At 45.4% G+C, this 23,762-nt stretch overlaps 1 protein-coding gene across 1 annotated transcript in view; it reads right to left on the bottom strand.

Annotated features, from left to right (window-relative positions):
* Window positions 1-9,017: 9,017 nt before the first annotated feature.
* si:dkey-34e4.1 (carboxyl-terminal PDZ ligand of neuronal nitric oxide synthase protein) overlaps window positions 9,018-23,762 on the bottom strand; it is a 33,922-nt gene continuing 19,177 nt past the window's right edge. The window contains exons 8-11 of the mRNA XM_034547425.1: window positions 22,806-22,967; window positions 21,683-21,872; window positions 19,315-19,726; window positions 9,018-10,586 (exon numbers count right to left, since the gene is read on the bottom strand). Coding sequence (XP_034403316.1) covers window positions 10,106-10,586; window positions 19,315-19,726; window positions 21,683-21,872; window positions 22,806-22,967 — 1,245 coding nt within the window. The 3' untranslated portion in view covers window positions 9,018-10,105. The remainder of the gene's footprint in view (window positions 10,587-19,314; window positions 19,727-21,682; window positions 21,873-22,805; window positions 22,968-23,762) is intronic.

The raw sequence follows: 23,762 nt of genomic DNA, 5'->3' as shown, positions 1-23,762 counted from the left end.
TGCACACAGTGACACGGCATGATCCGACATAATGAGTCTCATTTGAAGAACAAGTGAAGCGGCAGCTATGCAAATCGGATCCTCCCCTTCCTCCCGAGCCTCTGATGGCTTTACTGTTGGTCTGCGGGTGGATCAGAGGAACAGATGTCAGTCGTTCATCAGGTCTCGGGCGTCTCTCGGAGATGGGATTAAGATCGTCTGACGCATCCGTGTAATACGTTTTGGAAGCTCCGAGACGAGAAGCGTCAGTCTGTTCGGCTCAGATGTGTGGCAGGCGGGGAAAACTTTGCACACACTCACACGCCTGCTTGTGTGTGTGTGTGTGTGTGTGTGTGTGTGTGTGTGTGTGTGTGCACCTGTAGGACGTGGACAGCATGGCGGTTTCCGAGCGGTCACTTCAGGCAGGGATTCCCAATCACTAGCTGTCAATCACCTGCGTGAGCCTCTAGCTGGAAGACTTTCCCTGTGTCCAGCTCGTGTATGAAGGGATACATATATTCTTGGTGCAACCTCTTCTTTCCTCCACAAAGGGAAATACAGATTGTTCTTACAGTGCTGTGTCCCTCTGTTCTATTCTCAGCCTCTTGTCCCGCCCACTCGTCCCCTGTTTCACTGTTTTTAAAACGCTGCTCTTCATAAATGGAAAGGAAAAAGAAAAGTGGAATAAATTCAAGTCTGTAGTTACAGCAATAGTCACCTGATATCTCATCGATGTGACTTTCAAACAATAGTGCAGATACGTGCAGGCAAAGAGAGACTTTAACATATTACTGGTGACAGAGCCGGTTGCAACATTCGTTCAAAGACACTCAAAAGCTGCATCATTGGGCTGCAACCTCATTAGCATTCGTCGCTAGCATGAATTAGCATTCATGAGCACGCAAAAGATATACTTCTTGTTGCGTCGGTCGTTCTGCGCCTCACGCCAAAAAGAGAGCTACGTACACCATTAATGAAATGATACAATAAAATCATACCGCGGTATGATTTTATTGTATGATTTTATTAACGGTGTTTTCTGGCGGTGTTATCTAAACGTGAGGCAGGACCGAGAGGAGGCCATGGACACGCAGGATGGAGGCTGGGTGGAGAGTGTCACTCCTCTCACAGTCTGGCACTCAGAATCCTACCCTGTGTGACGGCTGCTCTTTATTATTCTGCAACGGGGGGGGGGGGCATGTTCACTCTAACACTTCCACACGCACAAAGACGGACGGACGCCACAACGACGCTCACGTTGCATTCAGGTAAAGAAGATGAGAGAGAGAGAGAGAGAGAGAGAGAGAGAGAGAGAGAGAGAGAGAGAGAGAGATATCTATTGTCAGACAGTGAAAGATGTGAAGGCATCCAGAGAGATATGACAACAGGGTTTTCATCCATTATTCTTTCATTAAGCCACTCCTGCTGTTAAATGCACTTGTGTCGCCTTCTGTGCGTGCATATGGGAGGGTCAAACGTGTCACTGATTTATCTTTTTATAAATGTATTACTAACACTGTTTTGTGTCTCTTGATCATAAATCCTCTGATTTAATTTCAGTTCGCAGCTTTTATAAAATGCCAGATTTCCACATTTTAAGCAGCACTTCTAGAAATATGCAATGCGGAGGTGGTAAGCATCTGTTATCTTCACAATGAACACGATTTTGGTGGTATATTTGCATTGAATTATACCCATACTTTGTCTAATAAAACCCCACAGAGTCTTAATGTAATGTACAATTACATTAAGACTCTCTCTCTCATATATATATATATATATATATATATATATATATATATATATATACATATATATACATGTATATATATATATATATATACACATTTATATATATATATATATATATATACACACACATATATATATATACATATATATATATATATATACACATATATATATATATATATACATATATATATATATACATATATACATATATATATATATATACATCCAGTATATATAAGTGTATATGAGTACAAGCAATGCATACTAAAGTAGACAATGAATAAGCTATTAAACAAATGCAATACATCACCTGGTAAAATTATATTTTATGGTACAATGGTAGTAAATATGTTTAAATGAAATTTGACCATTGGTGGGGGTACATAGTAGTCAGTAAAAGAGGGATTACTCACCAAATAGCACCTTATCAACCAATATTAGTGTTAACTGCTAATGTTGCTTGTGGTAATATTTCCACTAGTATTAATAATGTCGTAATACTGCTACTTTGGCTGGAAGTTAAAGTTCTTAAAATCGTCACTTCCACTTATTTAACGTGACCTTCTGACGACCTCTCACATTGTCCCTCTGAGTCTCTACAGCCTCGATAGCACAAGATGGATCCCACCGTCATTGGATGAAAATCAACGTTTTCTTTCTTGATTTTTCTCTGCTAGTTTGTGACACTTAAATGATTCATATTCACTCATGTTTGCATGCGTGTGTGTGTTGTACAAAAGACTATATTGTCATTTATTCAAGCCACTGTCTTAAATGAGTTTTGTGACATTTTTAACACTTAATTACATTTGATTTGTACAAACTTGTTGACATAACATTTTTTTCTCATACTAAATACGGTAAACCTCTGTTTAAATGTGCTGTTATAATAATTAGTGAACAGTGTGTGTCTACAGTAACTTATATAGTATTGCACCATAAACCGCAATTGCAGCATCATGCTCCAAAACATATTTACAGTATCCTACCGTAAAACACGATGACCGTAATACAGTTAAGAGGTTTTAGAGAAAAGAGGTGAAAAGAAATTAAAAGATCAGAATGAGAAGAAAAATAAGACAAGATGCAGGACAAACATAACGGGAGCAGGAGGCTAAACAGACGCACAAGGAGGATGAATAAAAGACGAGACGCTGGGCCAGACCAGAGCCTCTCGAGGTCAAAGACAGGCCGCAGTCAAAGCACAGTCATCTATATGCATGAAGACGATGAGCTCCTGCAGGAACAGTTTAGAGGCTCGTTGACGCTTTAAGACGACGTGAGCACATTATTCTGTGATGTGGACTTCGATGTGGTGATGCTGAATGAATGGCGCTTTGCGAGGCCGCTGCCTGGCAACAAAGTTGTTTCGAAGACAGATTAAAAAGGCATAGATCAGTCTTGGAGAAAAGGATCAATCAATGCTCCATGGCTCAAGAGTGTGTGTGTGTGTGTGTGTGTTTGTGTGTGTTTGTGTCTTTCCCTTTTCACATGGATGAGATCGAGTGCTGCAAATGGGATGTTTTCCCGCTACGTGCACACCCTCCAGAGATGCACACGCACACGCCGCTTCCCTCCCATCAATGTGTCACTACACTGAATAATCTGATTCATCTCCATAAGGGAGGAATTCAATTTGGACCGGAGGGGGTAGTGTGGCTTTAAAAGAAAGAAAGAAAAAAAAGGCATTATATACTCTCCAGAAAGTGGAAGAGAGTTGAGAAATATATTCAAAAAGGTAAAGGAGAGGAGCTGCAATTTGAAATAATGGGACATGGGAATTGGAGATAACGAGAGGACGCTAAGAGAGGACGCTAAGAGAGGACGCTAAGAGAGGACGCTAAGAGAGGACGCTAAGAGAGGACGCTAAGAGAGAGCGCCAAGAGAGAGCGCCAAGAGAGGAAGCTAAGAGAGGAAGCTAAGAGAGGACGCTAAGAAAGGACGCTAAGAGAGAGCGCTAAGAGAGGACGCTAAGAGAGAGCGCTAAGAGAGAGCGCTAAGAGAGAGCGCTAAGAGAGAGCGCCAAGAGAGGATGCTAAGAGAGGAAGCTAAGAGAGGACGCTAAGAGAGGACGCTAAGAGAAGGACGCCAAGAGAGGAAGCTAAGAGAGGACGCTAAGAGAGGACGCTAAGAGAGAACGCTAAGAGAGGACGCTAAGAGAGAACACTAAGAGAGGACGCTAAGAGAGGACGCTAAGAGAGGACACTAAGAAAGGACACTAAGAGAGGACGCTAAGAGAGGACGCTGAGAGAGAGCGCTGAGAGAGAGCGCTGAGAGAGGACGCTGAGAGAGGACGCTGAGAGAGGACGCTAAGAGAGAGCGCTAAGAGAGAGCGCTAAGAGAGAGCGCTAAGAGAGAGCGCTAAGAGATTCACTAGGTTGTCTCATGAAGACCAGGTGAGTCCAAAGGGTATCAGCGTGTTTGGGAAGCACTGCGCTAACGTCCGGATAGGTGAGACTCAGATTATTCTACAATTGTGTGGGTGAAGTATTCCTTTTAAACCGCTCAACAGCTTATTGTGTGTATAAGTATAAGACAATATGCACAATCCCAAGACATGCAGGAGTGAACCAAAAAAAAGAAGAAAACGTTCGAGAAGATTTCCGACAAACCGGCAGTTTCGGTCCCATTTTTTTTGTCTGCTGGTATGAATTAATTTCCAAAGATGCCAGTCACGCTGCAGTCAAATCCGATCCCTCCTCGGGATGAGGTGGAATAAATTGAGTGTGAGAACGTATCAGCTTGAAAAAGCACCGCTGAGTGAGCTTATCCCGAGTGACTTGCCGCTCCGCGTGTCACCGTCACTGTCAGGCGCACACCCGGGAATTAAAGGCCGGCTCGAGGGGTCTGACACGAGGTGGCAGGTATCTCCTTTAATGAACAGGGAGGCAGAGGGGCTTAAAACGCTGACTCGTGCTTCAGTGTAATGGAATAAAGACGGCTGATGTTGCAACTCTCAAACACTCCCCCGCTCAGCGTTTACGGCCTCGTCGTACTGCTCAGCGATGGATCGGGCCGTTCATCAATACCAAGTGCGCCAAGTACACACTTGTGTACTTTTGGAGTTTGGAGGACGGTCTTTCTGCAGTTGGAACAGCAGCTGACGTGATGACGTCACCACCTCAGCTGAGTTTACTGTGTGTGTGTATGTGTGTGTATATATATATATACACATACACATATATACACATATACTTGGCACATTACAGACTCACCGCATTACTCACATGGCACAATTCTTTCCTTTTTTTCATATATATTTATTGGATAGAAAGTCATCAAAAAGAATGAGATGGTGTATTGTGAATGTGTATTTATTGTGTAACACGAGTATCAACAATTTACAGTAAAGCTTGTATGTTTTGCACGTTGTTGAACAAAAGGACTGTTTAGTCATAAAGCTTATCAAGTTACAAAGTCAAGGATATGCTGGAGGTCACGTACAGTAAACACTCGAGTTATCGCACGATGAAGAGTTTTGAATTGTCGGTGGCTGTGGAGTGGAATATTTAACCACATGTTTGTTCTTTTTTTGTTGGGTGAAAGCACGTTACCGGGTGTGAATGCTTTTTCCTCTTGTTAATTCAAGTTTCCATCTCTTTGGTTGCAGGTTAAAAGGTTTTGAAAGCACAGACCATATTAAAAACCCTTTTAAACACTCGGAAAAATAAATTAAAAACGAACACTATATTAATATTCTGCACCGCGTCACATACATGCTCACTAGAAAACTCCATGTTAACTCCTCCATAACAAGCAGTGGCTCCTCCTCCTGGCTCCTCCTCCTGTACTCTGAGGGGAGTTGGCTGCCAATAGCCTCCATCAGTTGGGAGAAACCACAGCGCTTTCCAGCCAGATATAATTATAATATTATATTATTATTATATTATTGAGTTTGTTAGGGTTCTTATTATTCCGCTTTTTATTTTTGAACATTGGGACTATTTTTGGGGTACGTAGACATTTTTAAAACTAACCAAATTTGGCATCTCTCTAGCGCCCCCTAAAATGTTGACCGGCGACGCCCCTCACCCATAATGTCCGATTGACTTGAAATTGTTCACACATGTTCATTTACACCTGCTCTACAAAAAAGCCTCTGAGACCCTTAAGGTCCGCCTACTTAGATTTTCCGCCATTTTGAATTTTGTGAAAAACACCTAATTGACTTTCTTAACTACATGCTTGGTCCCAATCAACAAAACCTGATATCAATCAAATCATTGAAGCCAGATGACGTAGAATATGTCAACCGTTTTTTTATATCTCATCGTGGTAAGGATCTATGGTCCAATGAACATCTTAGGGGCGTGTCTTGTTTTTCAATGCTCATAGCGTCAACACTATTGGGACTAGTCACTTTGAAACATTTTTCCTAAGTGCACATGGCATGCCTTAACTTGCAAAAGAAATCGTGTGCGAATTGAACACTAGGGGGCGCTACAATAATTTGCCAAAGTTGCCCGTTTTTCGCGTTTTTGGCACTTTTTGCCGTTATATACATTTAACGTTATCTCCCACAAAAAAAATCCGATCAACTTCAATCTTCTTTCCAGTATGATCAGAAGGCCATGACCATGATTATTAAAAAACATCGCTTTCAACCACTGTCACTTGTCGTCCAATAAAATCCCACTTTCTGTTTTTTGTTATGCTAGAGACTGTTGCTTTAACTAAACCAATCTTTCCAAAAATAATCATGCATGATGCCAGTCAAGCCCTGAACACATTTCCAAGAAGAAACATTCGAAATGGTCATTGGAACACTGACTAAAAATATTAAATGATGACACCAATATTTTCTAGCTATACGAGTTCCGATCAAATTCAGTGGGATAAACACCTGTCTCTAGTCTGGGAGTTGTGAGTTCAAATTCAGGCCAGGGCAAATTCTTTTTACCTTTAATTTACATGACGGGGTCTAGACTTCACGTAGAAACACATGATGCATGTATCTGTTCACATTCTCAAAGCGCCCCCTACTGGCCAAAACAAATAAGCCTAAAAATGCATCAGATTCACATGTAATTTACACAACGTGGTCTACACTTCAAATAGAGACACGTGATGCATGTATATGTTCACATTCTCAAAGTGCCACCCACTGGCTCAACTGGACTTGCTCTAATCTGCCCCAAACTTGTGCTTGTTACAAGTCGCGGTCTGAGGATATCGACAAGCTTATTTTCACTCGCAGTCGACGCGGAAATTATATTTCCTTCAATAAGTTTCTCTGTACGTGCAGTCTGAACCATCCTTTAGCCTCATATTTAACGGACACATACGAGCTGCAGCTCGGAAACTAAACCTCGATGAAGTTGTGCGTCTTTCTTTGGACGACTCCCAAAAAACATAAATCAAACACTCTCCAGAGTTGTCATCACCAACTATATTTGGCTTCTCCAAAGGGTTCCTAAACCAACCTTAAAGTGCAAACAAGAGCTCTCTGGGCTTCCAGGCTGTCGCCGCACGGCTTCTTTTGGGGGCCGGTTGTTAAAAGTAGTTTTTAGGAAACGCATTGAACCGTGAGGGGCGGTTACGTTTCCTACAGAGCACCTACAAGGCCTCACTCAGGGCTGCTGAACACAACACGGTGGGCACCGTTAGAAGAAAGAGTAAACGCAGCACTGAGCGCCCACATTGCCGAGAACAGGGATGTGAAAGAGCAAAAGGAAAGTGGTAATTACCGGGTTCTTTAAGAGATATCACTCGTAAGGTCGCTCCAAAGGTCGCCATAACTACGGAGAAATTGTAATTATGTCAACGCCAGACAAGCGTCTCAAAGGATAAAATGATGACTCGACGACCTTTTGGGCCGGACGCGGACGTTAAGCCGGCGATTCTAGTGTCTTAAATCTGACATCAAATAGAAGAACTTTCGATATCACACATTTGTTGCATTTAAATGACAAGTGAGCAACACTGTGATGACATCATCGCCCCCGGTGGGGTCTGGACACCTGAACCTGGAGCAGGGAGAGGAGGAACAAGAGGAGGAGGGAGAGGAGGAACAAGAGGAGGAGGAACAAGAGGAGCAGGGAGAGGAGGAACAAGAGGAGAAGGGAGAGGAGGAACAAGAGGAGGAGGGAGAGGAGGAACAAGAGGAGCAGGGAGAGGAGGAACAAGAGGAGGAGGGAGAGGAGGAACAAGAGGAGAAGGGAGAGGAGGAACAAGAGGAGGAGGGAGAGGAGGAACAAGAGGAGCAGGGAGAGGAGGAACAAGAGGAGGAGGGAGAGGAGGAACAAGAGGAGAAGGGAGAGGAGGAACAAGAGGAGGAGGAACAAGAGGAGGAGGAACAAGAGGAGCAGGGAGAGGAGGAACAAGAGGAGGAGGGAGAGGAGGAACAAGAGGAGCAGGAACAAGAGGAGCAGGAACAAGAGGAGCAGGAACAAGAGGAGGAGGAACAAGAGGAGGAGGAACAAGAGGAGCAGGGAGAGCAGGAACAAGAGGAGGAGGAACAAGAGGAGGAGGGACAAGAGGAGCAGGGAGAGGAGGAACAAGAGGAGGAAGAAGAGGAGAAGGGAGAGGAGGAACAAGAAGAGGAGGGACAAGAGGAGCAGGGTGAGGAAGAACAAGAGGAGGAGGGAGAGGAGGAACAAGAGGAGGGAGAGGAAGAACAAGAGGAGCAGGGACAAGAGGAGCAGGAACAAGAGGAGGAGGAACAAGAGGAGCAGGGAGAGGAGGAACAAGAGGAGGAACAAGAGGAGGAGGAACAAGAGGAGCAGGAACAAGAGGAGGAGGAACAAGAGGAAGAGGAGGAAGAGGAGAAGGGAGAGGAGGAACAAGAGGAGGAGGGACAAGAGGAGCAGGGTGAGGAGGAACAAGAGGAGGAGGGAGAGGAGGAACAAGAGGAGCAGGGAGAGGAGGAACGAGAAGAGCAGGGAGAGGAGGAACAAGAGGAGGGAGAGGAGGAACAATAGGAGGAAGAGGAGGAACAAGAGGAGCAGGGACAAGAGGAGCAGGAACAAGAGGAGCAGGGAGAGGAGGAACAAGAGGAGGAGCTAACCGGAGCTGCACAGACATCGGTATCGATCAGCCAGTTGGGGAATTCCAAGTTGAAGGAGGACGTGAGGGCCACACAACAACAACAACAACAACAACAACAACAACAAACACACCACACACTTAGAGAGCCTGTTTCAGGCGTGATGTTTGCACTCAGATAAGAAGTAACACCTGCTGGTTCACACGCTGTCGTTATGGGAACCAGATGACATATGAAAGGTTGGAGCTTCCTGCACACAACACACAACCCGGAGGGGAAAAAACACAACAAACAGTGCTCAAGTTCTTCAACTATTCCTCTTTATTAGTGTTTTCTTCCAAAGTGTTATTGCTCTCATCGCTTGTGATGTTGAGAAAAGCCCCGTTGTTACACCCCCGACCTCCAAGGCCCCCTTTGGCTGCTTCGTCCATCACCACTTAGACCCGATTGAATTAAACACTCAAAAAAAATGGGGATTCAATAAATAATTATATTAATTACCTGCTGATAACTTTGATTATTTATCGCTTAATGTATAACATGTCAGTTCAAAACATACATATACTGTATGTAATATATATTTAAAATATACACATATATGTAATTTAAAATCATCTTAATTTCTCCCGACTGCTCGTAATTCAGGATCATTCAAAGTCAGAGAATCCGTCTTTCTGCCTCTCTGATTCCTAATTATGAGTCTGACGGTTCATTTAAAACCACACGACCTCCTCGGAGAGCTCTGAAGGCTTCTGGCTCGGTTCCCTTTCGAGGGTTTGCTTTCTTCCCGCGTTTTAAATATCTCACAATGTTTTTAAAAAGATAAAACCACACACACAATCCAGACGGATATTCCTCTAATCTCTCCGGTCTGGAAAGCCCCAAAAACAAGGAGCGCACAAAAGAAACTATAAAACCCACTCAACACGACTACATCCGCTCACTTCTATCCTCCCTACGTCCTTCATCTGACTTCCTTGTTCCCTCCTTTCCTCCCTCCAGGTGCTCCACAGAAGGCTTCTCCCAACATCACCGCTCTGTGAAACATGAGAGTTTACACAATAGTTCGCATCACACAAAACATTTGGTTTTTTTAAGGTTTTGACTACTAGCAAAAATAAAACGTGTCCCCTCGTTTCCTTTGAGTCCTACGGTAACTTAACGCGTGACCTTTTTTTTAAACCGTGCCAGAACTTGCTACATGTATTCTGCTTCACATTCTAGTCACTAAACGGTAATTAATTTAATTACAAAAATACTAAATCTGTCTATTGGCTGGTCGTTTATACATTTCTCAGTAACCGGTGCAAACACAGGAGGGTCAGACGTAAGTATTGCATTAACAGCTGATGGAAGTGTTGAGTGACAGGTCTGCGGGGGTCCTCTTTAACTCCTCTGGGGGGCGTGGGGGTCTTCCTGGTTGCTCTCCAGCAGCTCGTCCTCAGAGAAGCTGATATGAAGGCAGGTATCATTCATCGGAGCAGAGGAGAGCGCCGAGAGAACCGCTTGGTTCCTCTCCTCCGGGGGGCTGTCGCAGCCGCTGGAGGCCGTCAAAAACGTCCCGCAGTCCCCGAAGGGGTCGTCGGGGTCGTCGTCGTCGTGGAGCGGCGACATCAGCGACTTGGTCTCGGAGCGGACGCCCGAGTCCTCGCTGGTCGAGCAGGAGCCGCTCTCCCCGTTGCCGAGGGAGTGGAAGTCGGCGGACGACGAGGAGCTCGGGGTGACGTCCGGGAACGAGAGGCTGCAGCTGCTGCCGCCGGGGGCCACGACCTCCCCCGGCTTGGGCGCCTCGGAGCCCGGAGACAAGGTCCTGCTGGCCCGCTTGCGGTTCATGGAGGGCGGGGGGTTGAGTTTTGGGATGGCGAACCTGCCGAGAGGAGAAGAAGGTTAGTGGAGGCGGACGGAAGGCCTCCGTCGTGAGTTGATCCCCGGACGCGTCGTCGTCCTAGTCATCGGCCTCACGCCCGTTTCTCTCTCCATCCGCCACGTCGAAGCCCATTAACCTGAAACGTGCTGCGACGTGGAGGCTGCTACACCAGATAGAAACTCTCTCTCTCTCTCTCTGGCTGCCTGGGGAATTATCTACATCCCACAGCTGGAAAGAGAGAAACGGGGGAAGAAAGGGAGCGGAAGAAAAGAGCTGGTGTGGGGGAGGAGGGGGCGACGAGGGGGGGGGGGGGGCAATGAAGCGAGAAAAGAGCTGCAGTCTTTTCTCTCTTCAAACAGCCCATAAATAGCTTCACTGCAGTCTCTCTCTCTCTCATTGTGAACCAGCACCAGTGCATCCTCTTGGAAGAAGAGTCCCGAGTCCAGCACCCTGCTTCCTCTCAACATTCATGGTTCCCAGAGGAAGGAACCGTCCTCTGGGAACCATGAATGTTGAGAGCAAATTTAGGGTTGACTCTCTCTCTCTCTCTCTCTCTCTCTCCTGTCACATCGACACCTCTCTCCACCTCCGTGGCCCCGCCTCCCTCCCTCCTCTGTGTCTTCTCCTCCTCCTCCTCCTCCCTCCATCCCTCCCTCCTCCGTGGTCTCTCCATTCATCTAGCGCTCGTCTCATTCACCTCTCGCGCTCCTGCATTTATAATCCCTTTAAAACTTTTAAATTCCGTCTCAAACAAAAGGAAAGAAGAACGTACTTTGATCATTCAAACCGTGTGTATATACTTTCAGGGCGTCAGGATCAAATGCAAAAGTACATTTTCTTTGCGTAACATGAACATTAGAGAAATTAGTTTACTCGTGCTAAATCCAGCATCTCCATATTCCCGTCTTACTGCAGGTGCTCAGCCTGAAAGACAAGCTGAGGGCCCACAGCGCTCAATAGAGCCGTCACAGTAAAGCCATTAAGGCCGCCGGCAGCTTCCGGCTCAGTGAAAATGAAACCCGCAGAGACTCCAGACGCAGCAGGTCGTCCATCACGGGGAGAAACCGCCGGGTTTTCCTTTTTCTTTCATAGCGAGAATCTTTTTTTTTTGCCGAAATGCAGTTTATTTTTCACGTCTTCTAAATTGGTGCGTCTAATTGTTTTGTGTTGGGCGTTACTGAAGTATTGAAGTATTGTTACTCTGCCCAGTAACGAGCAGTGTGAGGGATTACACATTTAGAAAAACAGCAATTACATTACAGTTATTAATCCAATGTGCATTGAACCCTCGCGTTGAATATTTGAATAATGAATAGCCAAAATAATATGTAATACAAGTAATGACAACCAATTACTTAGGTTATTATGCAGGCAATAGGGCATGAACATGGAGGTTATTATGCAGACAATAGAGCATGAACATGGAGGTTATTATGCAGACAATAGAGCATGAACATGGAGGTTATTATGCAGACAATAGAGCATGAACATGGAGGTTATTATGCAGACAATAGAGCATGAACATGGAGGTTATTATGCAGACAATAGAGCATGAACATGGAGGTTATCATGCAGACAATAGAGCATGAACATGGAGGTTATCATGCAGACAATAGAGCATGAACATGGAGGTTATTATGCAGACAATAGAGCATGAACATGGAGGTTATTATGCAGACAATAGAGCATGAACATGGAGGTTATTATGCAGACAATAGAGCATGAACATGGAGGTTATCATGCAGACAATAGAGCATGAACATGGAGGTTATCATGCAGACAATAGAGCATGAACATGGAGGTTATTATACAGACAATAGAGCATGAACATGGAGGTTATCATGCAGACAATAGAGCATGAACATGGAGGTTATCATGCAGACAATAGAGCATGAACATGGAGGTTATCATGCAGACAATAGAACATGAACATGGAGGTTATTATACAGACAATAGAGCATGAACATGGAGGTTATCATACAGACAATAGAGCATGAACATGGAGGTTATCATGCAGACAATAGAGCATGAACATGGAGGTTATCATGCAGACAATAGAACATGGAGGTTATTATGCAGACAATAGAGCATGAACATGGAGGTTATTATACAGACAATAGAGCATGAACATGGAGGTTATCATACAGACAATAGAGCATGAACATGGAGGTTATCATGCAGACAATAGAGCATGAACATGGAGGTTATTATGCAGACAATAGAGCATGAACATGGAGGTTATCATACAGACAATAGAGCATGAACATGGAGGTTATCATGCAGACAATAGAGCATGAACATGGAGGTTATTATACAGACAATAGAGCATGAACATGGAGGTTATTATACAGACAATAGAGCATGAACATGGAGGTTATCATGCAGACGATCACTGGTGAGTCATCAGCACATGCCCACTCTGTTCATCCACCACGCGCCCGGTGCCATGCGTGTGCTACACACACACACACACACACACACACACACTGGTTCCGCATGCTGGTGGTCATGAGTAATACTCACATAGGAGGGAGGAGGGAGGGCAGAGAGGAGGAAGAGGAGGAGGAAGAGGAGGAGAGGAAGGGGGCTTGGGCAGGCTCCTAGGGAGAGGCGGTGGGACGTATGAGTGGTGGGCTTCAGGCAGCGGCCTGCTGGGTGGGCGTTATTCGGGGTTCAGGTTGTTGGTTTGGGCGGACTGGAGGGGGAATGAGGGATGTTAGATGAGGAAGAGGAAGAGCAGGAGAGGGTCCTCACACCTGTACCAAAGAGGGGCGACAGTTAGAGGACCGGGGAGCCGTGGAAGGGACGAGTGAACCAGAGATTCAAGTTTTAGCCCAATGAAGCCACTTTAACACTACAATACCCATGAGCCTCTGCTGCATTCGTCATGGAGACAAAGCCAGTCGGAGCATCGAATCCGAGAATGCTTCTCCCACTACGTTTGTGAATAAAGCGCCATTATTAAAACAAAATGACATCCAAAATGGACCCAGAATCAACTTAAGCTGCCAATAGTTTTATAATTTTATTGCCTGCGGCGACCCAAACGGGATTGTTATGTGGAGGGTTATTAAATTAAAAAAGGGATCTTGGGAGTCATAACTTCTCATCTTACAGTTTGATGTCCACCTTTTCATAAAAGGAAAGATATATTTCAATTGTTTCACGCCCAAAAGCTCCGAGTGTTATTCTCCATCAGTTAAGAAACCCAGAACAGCTCCTCTACACAACGTCTCTACTTTCTACTACGACGTCACCCCCACATGCTCATGAGACTGCAACAACGTTCACCGTGATGGGTTATCTATCTTTAAGTTACTGAACTTTCACACGAGGATGAAACACACACACACACACACACATGTGGGGACCTAAAGGTTTCATGTTTTAGTGTCTCAGGACATCTTAAGACTTCTTAAGTGTGACATTAAAATCAATATAGAGCGCTACGCAGCAACGGTGTTGTTTAGAAATTGCCCCCCCCCATGTGTCTGCAAAACATACGACTCATAAGCACAGCATGCAGGTTTTAATTCACCATTCAATAATCAGAAACTAAGCGGGCATTCAGGAAGACAGCCCGAAATATTCAACACAATACTTTCATTTAAAAAAAAGCAGATCATCAGGTGGAGACGAATAAAAAGGAATCAATATCTTCCTGTTTGGTTCTGTCTCTGGATGGAAGGTTACCAGTTAGAAATAATGTACCCTTCAGTCACACACACACACACACACACACACACACACACACACACACACACACACACACACACACACACACACACACACACACACACACACACACACACACACACACACACACACACACACACACACACACACACACACACACACACACACACACACACACACACACACACAAACACAAACTGAAAGAACCAGTAGGAGGTTTCCACTCAGAGAAAGGGCACCGGGCCGCTGCTTTGTGAGGAAATCACAATGTGCCTCTGTGGGATGTTGTAGCACGGAGACGTGAGCGTCTGCAAGAGCAACACAACAACAACAACAACAACAACAACAACAACAACAACAACGTGTGTGAATCCAGCTCCACCCCTGTTGCAATTAAATTAGTGGACCGACACACAGGAGACGATGTTAACGACGAGGAGGGAGGACGAAGACCACCTAATGGGTCGGTAGACGTGATGAATGTTTTACATAATTAGGTGCTGCGCCCATGAGGTGTATTTTAAGCCCATGATTACATCCTGTTTTGAATGTTCTGCTCGTCGTGTGACGCGTGACTCGCTCATGTTGTGTTGATCATATGGCGTCAGCGGGACAGCTGGGGAGCACATGGATACGGTCCACGTGGGTCCATAACGCCTTTAAAGGGGGGGCATCTCCGTCAGGGCGAGACGGTCAGAAGAGTTTCCTTCTGCCAGTTTATAGAACATAAAATACTGAGGCTGTAAACACTGATCCGCTGGGGAATCCAAAAAAACACGAGCAATAAAAGGGGGAGGAGGTAATGCAAAAGGAGTTTAATAGTTTAAATGGGGAAAAAGCTAAATAACCCAATGGAGCCAAAGTTTCCATTGCCCTCATCTGGTTGTGGTTATGATTTAGTGACATTAAAAGATAGTTAGAGTCACATGACCGTTTAAAAACATCGAAAGGTCGCATCATAAACTAAGCTGCTCGTGTTTTTTGTGCAGTAATAACCTGACTTTTATTATTTTGTACATGCCTTTTGTGAATAAACCTCGTAAATACAGTTTTATGAAGACTATTTACAGAGCGATGACGTCACTCAGGAGAGGAACGCAAACAACGGGCGATAAAAAAGAGGGGAGGGGCGGCCGGGAGGAGAGAGACACTTTAAAACATTAAATAATCTCTCTTTAACAGACAGAACATAGAAAAATGTGGCAGACAACAACAAAGAAGTCAGTTGTTACGCAATTACAAATAAAGGGAAAAAAGTGGTGGAAGAGAAACGGGGACATGAAGAGGAGGAAGAGAAACAGGGACATGAAGAGGAGGAAGAGAAACAGGGGGATGAAGAGGAGGAAGAGAAACGGGATGAAGAGGAGGAAGAGAAACGGGAGTATGAAGAGGAGGAAGAGAAACAGGGGGATGAAGAGAAGGAAGAGAAACAGGGACATGAAGAGGAGGAAGAGAATCAGGGGGGATGAAGAGGAGGAAGAGAATCAGGGGGGATGAAGAGGAGGAAGAGAATCAGGGGGCATGAAGAGGAGGAAGAGAAACGGGAGTATGAAGAGGAGGAAGAGAAACAGGGACATGAAGAGGAGGAAGAGAAACAGGGACATGAAGAGGAGGAAGAGAAACAGGGACATGAAGAGGAGGAAGAGAAACAGGGGGGATGAAGAGGAAGAGAAACGGGATGAAGAGGAGGAAGAGAAACGGGAGTATGAAGAGGAGGAAGAGAAACAGGGACATGAAGAGGAGGAAGAGAAACAGGGGGATGAAGAGGAGGAAGAGAATCAGGGGGGATGAAGAGGAGGAAGAGAAACAGGGGAGATGAAGAGGAGGAAGAGAATCAGGGGAGATGAAGAAGAGGAAGAGAATCAGGGGGGATGAAGAGGAGGAAGAGAAACAGGGACATGAAGAGGAGGAAGAGAAACGGGAGTATGAAGAGGAGGAAGAGAAACGGGAGTATGAAGAGGAGGAAGAGAAACGGGAGTATGAAGAGGAGGAAGAGAAACAGGGGGGATGAAGAGGAGGAAGAGAAACAGGGGAGATGAAGAGGAGGAAGAGAAACAGGGGAGATGAAGAGGAAGAGAAACGGGATGAAGAGGAGGAAGAGAAACGGGAGTATGAAGAGGAGGAAGAGAAACAGGGACATGAAGAGGAGGAAGAGAAACAGGGGGATGAAGAGGAGGAAGAGAATCAGGGGAGATGAAGAGGAGGAAGAGAATCAGGGGGGATGAAGAAGAGGAAGAGAATCAGGGGGGATGAAGAGGAGGAAGAGAAACAGGGGAGATGAAGAGGAGGAAGAGAATCAGGGGGGATGAAGAAGAGGAAGAGAATCAGGGGGGATGAAGAGGAGGAAGAGAAACAGGGACATGAAGAGGAGGAAGAGAAACGGGAGTATGAAGAGGAGGAAGAGAAACGGGAGTATGAAGAGGAGGAAGAGAAACGGGAGTATGAAGAGGAGGAAGAGAAACAGGGGGGATGAAGAGGAGGAAGAGAAACAGGGGAGATGAAGAGGAGGAAGAGAAACAGGGGAGATGAAGAGGAAGAGAAACGGGATGAAGAGGAGGAAGAGAAACGGGGACATGAAGAGGAGGAAGAGAAACAGAGGGATGAAGAGGAGGAAGAGAAACAGAGGGATGAAGAGGAGGAAGAGAATCAGGGGGGATGAAGAGGAGGAAGAGAAACAGGGGAGATGAAGAGGAGGAAGAGAATCAGGGGGGATGAAGAAGAGGAAGAGAATCAGGGGGGATGAAGAGGAGGAAGAGAAACGGGAGGAGGAAGAGAAACAGGGACATGAAGAGGAGGAAGAGAAACAGGGGGATGAAACAGGGGGATGAAGAGGAGGAAGAGAATCGGTGGTAAATGTGTGTTTTTTTTAACCGTGCTGGTCTTTTGTTTTACGGCCTCGAGGAGATTAAAAGCTCATCAAAAACTAATTAGATGCGTTCGAGGGAACGTCGGCTCGAGCAACAGAACCTCAAACATCCTTGAGAAGCAAGAACACATGCATCACTAATTATTACCCCCCCCCCCCCCCCTCCCCCGCCAAAATAAAATAAATCCATTTACTTTCTTTAATCTCTCTTGTCTGAATGGATTTATTTCATGAAACAAAAACACAGAGTTAAAGCTGATTGTTTGCTCTCTTGGATCTCCTTGTTTTCCTTGTTTCAACCCTCTGATCCTGTGTGTGTGTGTGTGTGTGTGTGTGTGTGTGTGTGTGTGCACACACACCCTCAACCCTTCTCTGTAACCTCCTGATTACAGTCACACTTTCATTAGCCAGCGGGCCGTTTTCTGCTGAGTCGGGCGGTTCTCCACTAATAACGGCAGAGAGCTGCAGGCGGTGTGTTCCCCGTCAGCCTCAAACTCAAACTGACTGGAACACATTAGGATGGCGGACGCACGTTAAAAGGAAAAGATCCGACGATTTGGGAAATATCTGCTTTCTGTTAGAGAGTTAGAGGAGAAGATCGATACCACTTCATTCAATGTGACGCTGTAGCCGGCTAGCGCTTAGCTTAGCACAAACTATGGACGCCAAGGGAAACGACTAGCCTGACTGTGTTGGAAGGTAACAACATCTGCACTACCAGTACCTCTAATATATATATTAATATATACTGTGTATATTTATATATATATATATATATATATATATATATATATATATATATATATATATATATATATATACATACACACACACACACACGGTTCTCATAAACAAGGTTCTCTTAGACACGGTTCTCATAAACAAGGTTCTCATCAATATTGTTCTCTTAGACACGGTTCTCCTAGACACGGTTCTCATCAACACGATTCTCTTAGACATGGTTCTCATAAACGAGGTTCTCATCAACGAGGTTCTCATTAATATTGTTCTTAGACACGGTTCTCATAAACATGGTTCTCTTAGACACGGTTCTCATCAACACGGTTCTCTTAGACACGGTTCTCATCAACGAGGTTCTCATCAATACGGTTCTTAGACACGGTTCTGTTAGGTTGTAGTGGATTTTATATATATGTGCACATGTAGATAAGAGAAGTTTATGTTTTAAAGTAATACATAAAGAAAGATATGATAATTAATTTGGGATATTATGAGGAATATTCTGGAGGAATGTATTATGAAACATAAGAGAGGATCACTGTTTTATTATTCTGTTTTAATGACAAATGTAATGATTAACTGTATGATGCATGAGAATGAATGAATGTTTTATTGTTTAGACAATAGTTAAAATGGATGCCGATTGAAACCTAATGTGTTGCTTTTATTCGGAAGGCAGGATAATAGGCTTTTATTCTGAAGGGGGACTTCCTGTCCTTGACCGGAAGAGTGAGCTTTGACCCCGCTAGTTTTACTAATCGGCGTAGCGAGTAGAATGGCGGCATCCTTTGAACTGACCAATGGAACTAACCTTTAGGTGTGAATTCATTTGCATGACCATACTAATAGCCGAGCATTTGTTCTGGGGACATGGTTCTACTGGTCTGGAGACATGGTTCTACTGGTCTGGGGACATGGTTCTACTGGTCTGGAGACTCGAGACAGCCCCGGTCTGTGGCTCCCTGGGAGCTGCACTCCGTCTGTGGAGAGTTCCTCCTTTCTGGCCCCACGATCGTGAACGCTACATGAGTATTATCTTTGCCATTAAATATTGTTAAACTTTAACTCGAATCCTGAATTTCCTGCGGCCACGGGACCCGGAGCTTTGAACACGAATCTTACAGTTCTCATAAACAAGGTTCACATCAACACGGTTCTCATCAATACGGTTCTCTTAGACAGGGTTCTCCTCGAGTGTATACTCACTGCCAAAAAGCGAATAACTGGATTTCCCATATTGACGAACTATTCCCTGAATGTATGACGGCTTCATTGCCAGTAACTTGACCCTCCAGATGTTCTGTTACACGGAACCATCTGAGAACATCATTAGAACCTGTTGAGCAAAGGGGAGATCCTTTTCCTGGGCAGTCGTCAACCTTCTTCCCAAAGTCAGGAGAGCAGCAGGTATCACACGTTACTTACTTTTCATCCAAGATGGCCGAGTTCCTCAGCGTGAACGGGACCATCTCCTTGCACAAGCTCCCTTTGGGGTCCAGGTCCCCATTGAAGGGGTCCAGGTCCCCGTTGGCCCTGACGAAGGGGTCCAGGTCCCCGTTGGCCTCGACGAAGGGGTCCAGGTCCCCGTTGGCCTCGACGAAGGGGTCCAGGTCCCCGTTGGCCGGTGGAGCCGGCTCGGCGGCGTTCTCCAGGTTGAGCAGGTTCAGGTAGGACTCGGCGCAGTCCACCCGGCCGGGGGAGGAGGGCGAGGTCCGGAGCGGCCACGCCGGCGTGGAGGTGATGAGCTGGTCCTGGGTCTGGCTGTAGCGGTTCTTCAGACTCAGAGACAGGGACATTGTCGCCGTGGAGACGGTGCCGCACGGCAACCGCTGACCGCCTGGAACAGACGCACAACAAGTGACGTTAGCTAAGAGTTGGCGCCGCGCCAGTCGGAGCGCTTAGCAACGCCGCGGCTCGGATTAGCATTTTCCATCTGAGGGACTGACGTGATTAATGCATGACACACGCACACACAAAAACACACAAAAACACAGCACACATTCACCGCGCGCGCGTGCATGCATGCGTGTGTGTGTGTGTGTTTGTTTATTCATTATATTGGCAAGACAGACCGTTCTACACCCTTCCGCCAAAAATCCTCCTTTGGGACCAGGTGTGTTTATGTGTGTGTGTGTGTGTAAAATAAGGTTGTGATTAATAAAAGCATGAAACACGGAGGTGTCCTTTTAAAAATATACACACAAAAACACACACTAGGAAAAACACGTTCACGGCGTACGCAGATGAATCACACGTCAACAAACACACATTCGGCTCTGCCCACTGCGTATTATTTTTTGTGTGTTAACAACCTTATTTTGCGTGTGTGCGTGCGCACCAAAATAAGGTTGTTAACACACACAAAAAATAACAAAACTCCTCCTGAGAACACGGTATCTTACATAATCTGCTTTTTGTTTAGCGTGGCGATGCCATTGTTGTTTACACACATTGCGTAACGCGGTGTGTTGACGCACATCCCCTCCATGTTAATCATCGAGCGTGTGGAAAATATCAACAACGATTTTTAAAAAGGAGAAATCAATAATTCCATTCGGACATATTTTCCCCCACAATTTTTATGAATGAACCAATACGACTTTACAATAGACTAATAGATGTAATAATTTACGTATTTGTGTATTATTGAGCAGTTCGCAGCAGCGCTGAGGTGTTTTTTTTAATGTTTTGCCCAACGAGGTGTGAAGAATATTAAAAACACATTTTAATATTACGCACCACCGACTACGACGTCAGGAATAAACAAATAGTGAATTACCGCCTCACTAACGGGAAGTATTATCTCCCAGAATCATATTAGTTTTACTGGAAGTGACAACGAGATGTTTCTGGTGCTCGTTGTTACTGAAATATAAAAAAAACAACATGATGATTGACGTGAGATTTAATGCTGAGAGGATTAATCTCATTTTTTGTCTTAAAAACTCTTTCAGAAAATGATCAGAAAAGCTCTCTCCTCCCCTCCTCTTCTTCCTTCTCCTCCCCCTCCTCCTCTCCCTCCTCTTCCTTCTCCTCCCACCTCCTCCTCTTTCTCCTCCTCCTCGTCTTCTTCTTCCTCCCTCCTCTTCTTCCTTCTCCTCCTCCCCATCTTCCTCCTCGTCTTCCTCCTCGTCCTCCTCCTCGTCCTCCTCCTCTTCTTCATCTTCTTCCTGCTCCTCCCTCTTCCTCCTCCTCTTCCTACACCCCTCGTCCTCCTCTTCTTCTTCCTCCACTTCCTCCTCCTGCTCTTCTTTTCCTCCTCCCCCTCTTCCTCCTCCTGCTCTTCTTCTTCCTCTTCCTCCTCCTCCTCCTGCTCTTCTTTTCCTCCTCCTTCGTCCTCCTCCTCCTGCCCTTCTTTTCCTCGTCCCCCTCTTCCTCCTCCTGCTCTTCTTCTTCCTCCCCCTCTTCCTCCTCCTGCTCTTCTTCTTCCTCCTCCTCCTCCTCCTCCTCCTGCTCTTCTTTTCCTCCTCGCCCTCTTCCTCCTCCTTCGTCCTCCTCCTCCTGCTCTTCTTTTCCTCCTCCCCCTCTTCCTCATCTTCCTCCTTCTCATTAACATTCATTGGGGCTTTTCATTATGAGTGCCCCCCTTTCATTCTGCAATCAAGACATCTTCAACATGCAAAAGAAAACCAGCACCAGGATATCTAAACCACGGGGGACGCAGAGGGGGGACAGTCCGGGGGTTCAATACCCGGCCCATCAAACACAGCTACGTGTCGGGGGATCTGAGGGGGAACCGGACCGGACCCGAGTTCACGAGAGGGATCACGCGGATCCCACCGCCCCCACTTACCGTGTCCGTTAGCTTGCCCCCCCGGTGGTGTTTTCGGGGAGGAGCGCGCCTCCAGCTCCTTGAGCTGCTGCACCAGCAGCGCCAGGTGCTGCAGCAGGTCCCGGTTCTGCAGCAGCAGCTGGTGGACGCGGGCCTGGGCCTCCATGCGGGCGGCGGTCTCTGCCGCCATCTGATCCTTCAGCAGCTGCACCTGAGGTGGAGATTTGATTTAGAAAGAAAAAACAAGATGCATCATCCGTTTGTTTCTTTTCTTGTCTAATAACTCAATGTTGACCCACATCACTCGTTTTACCATCTATAACATCACAGCGATGGAATTGGATTTATAATCCCAAACCTGCATCTATTTCGAGCGGATCGTTAACGTATCGGATCGTTAACAATCGGATCGGATCGTTAACAATCGGATCGGATCGTTAACAATCGGATCGGATCGTTAACGTATCGTTAGCGGTCGATTTTGCGTTGGCGGTGAAATGAGCGTAAAACACTAAAGTAAATATGCACATTTGTGCTGCAGTTCCCTCAGATGACGGCATAGGAGGCTTGAAGAAACCATCGAGATGCACTGACCATTACTGGGTTGGTGCTGCCCCCTAGTGGCCACACTGTGATGCTACACAAACAGACTGATGAACTCCAGATGTGAAAAACAGAATGAGTATTAAAACCTTTAAAAGCACATTAAAATGTATTTTACGCCATATCCCGGATCACAAGATGACTGAAACAAATATGTCACTGAATAAGCCAAATACAGGTTAATAATTAATTAATGTGAACTGATCCATGATAGGAGTTTTAATCTTTAATCTCTAAAATTGAAGAGTCAGTTTAAACTGGCTTCCACTGACATTTCAGCTTTCACGTTTTAATTTTATTCCATATTGATTATTGGGTTCCCCTGAAGAGGAACTATTGATTTTTATTGATTATCATCAAAAGGGCAAAGGACTCTGAGAAAGGTCAATGTGATTATTGAAAGCACTGAAAGAGTGAATAGAAGTGCATAATTGAAGCTGAAAGATTAAACATTTTTTTAATCAAATATAGTGATAAATGTGGGTTATTTACTGCTTTTCTTCGCCATACGTCAACCTTGCGTTGGGCGTGTTTTTCTTACCTGTGCGACGGCCACCTGCGTGTGCTGCTGCTGCTGCTGAAGCTGCTGCTGAAGCAGCTGCAGGTAGTGGTGCGACGCCAGCGGAGTGAGCGAGCGAGAGCGAGGGCTGCCGGGGGTCGCGCCCTGCGACGTCACGGTGAACAGGGACCTCCGGTCAAAGTCCTGAGCGCACACAGAGAAGGCATAGGGGCGTTTTTTTTTAGACCTTTGACCCCCAGAAACCAGTAGGATAGGAATCACCCAGTCGGCTCGAGAGTCCCTGAGACCAAGACTGCGGGACGCTGCTCTGGCGCCTCCTGGAGGCCGACTTGTGACCCCTCATCAAGAACAAATGTTTCCTGGAGAAGGTCCTGCATGTCTTCTCACATGGATGTGGTGTGCACGCATGTCCAAGTCATAGAAACATGCAACATAAGTCGGTGTAACTGCATAACTTTGCTACCGCTGTAATGTAAAAATAACTTTGTGTGTCGTAACGCCTACATGCCGCCACTAGAGGGCGATGCAGCGCACTGTAAAGGCCCCCTACCTCAGTCTGTGACCAGCTTCCCTAAAACCAGTCAGACATTTAAAATGCATGTCAAAAATAAAAGCACATTTTAATTTGTGAGTTTGTTAAATTATCACAAACACAAAAGACAAAACAATTAAAACGAGCTAAAGAGCAGATTAAAAGCTCCTGTAAACTCTCTCTTTAAATATTCACGGCTAAATATCAAAGTTAAAAAGTATTAAGTAAATATGTGTGGGTGTGGTTTGATATCGGGATGTGATTGACAGCATTTAACGGAGCTCTGCCGGTGAGAGGAGCTCAAATAAAACAATACTAGAAATAAGAAGTAATTGGAACTTTGGAACCACATTTTTCATCATAAAAAAGCCGTTTGATAAATGATGTGTTCAGGGTCTTTATTTAACAACGATTAGGAGCAGCAGTTAAAGTTAAATATATATATA

Source organism: Cyclopterus lumpus, chromosome 12 (assembly GCF_009769545.1).
Source record: "Cyclopterus lumpus isolate fCycLum1 chromosome 12, fCycLum1.pri, whole genome shotgun sequence".
In the NCBI taxonomy this organism is placed as follows: Eukaryota; Metazoa; Chordata; class Actinopteri; order Perciformes; family Cyclopteridae; genus Cyclopterus; species Cyclopterus lumpus.
This window is presented reverse-complemented; position numbering and strand designations above follow the sequence as displayed.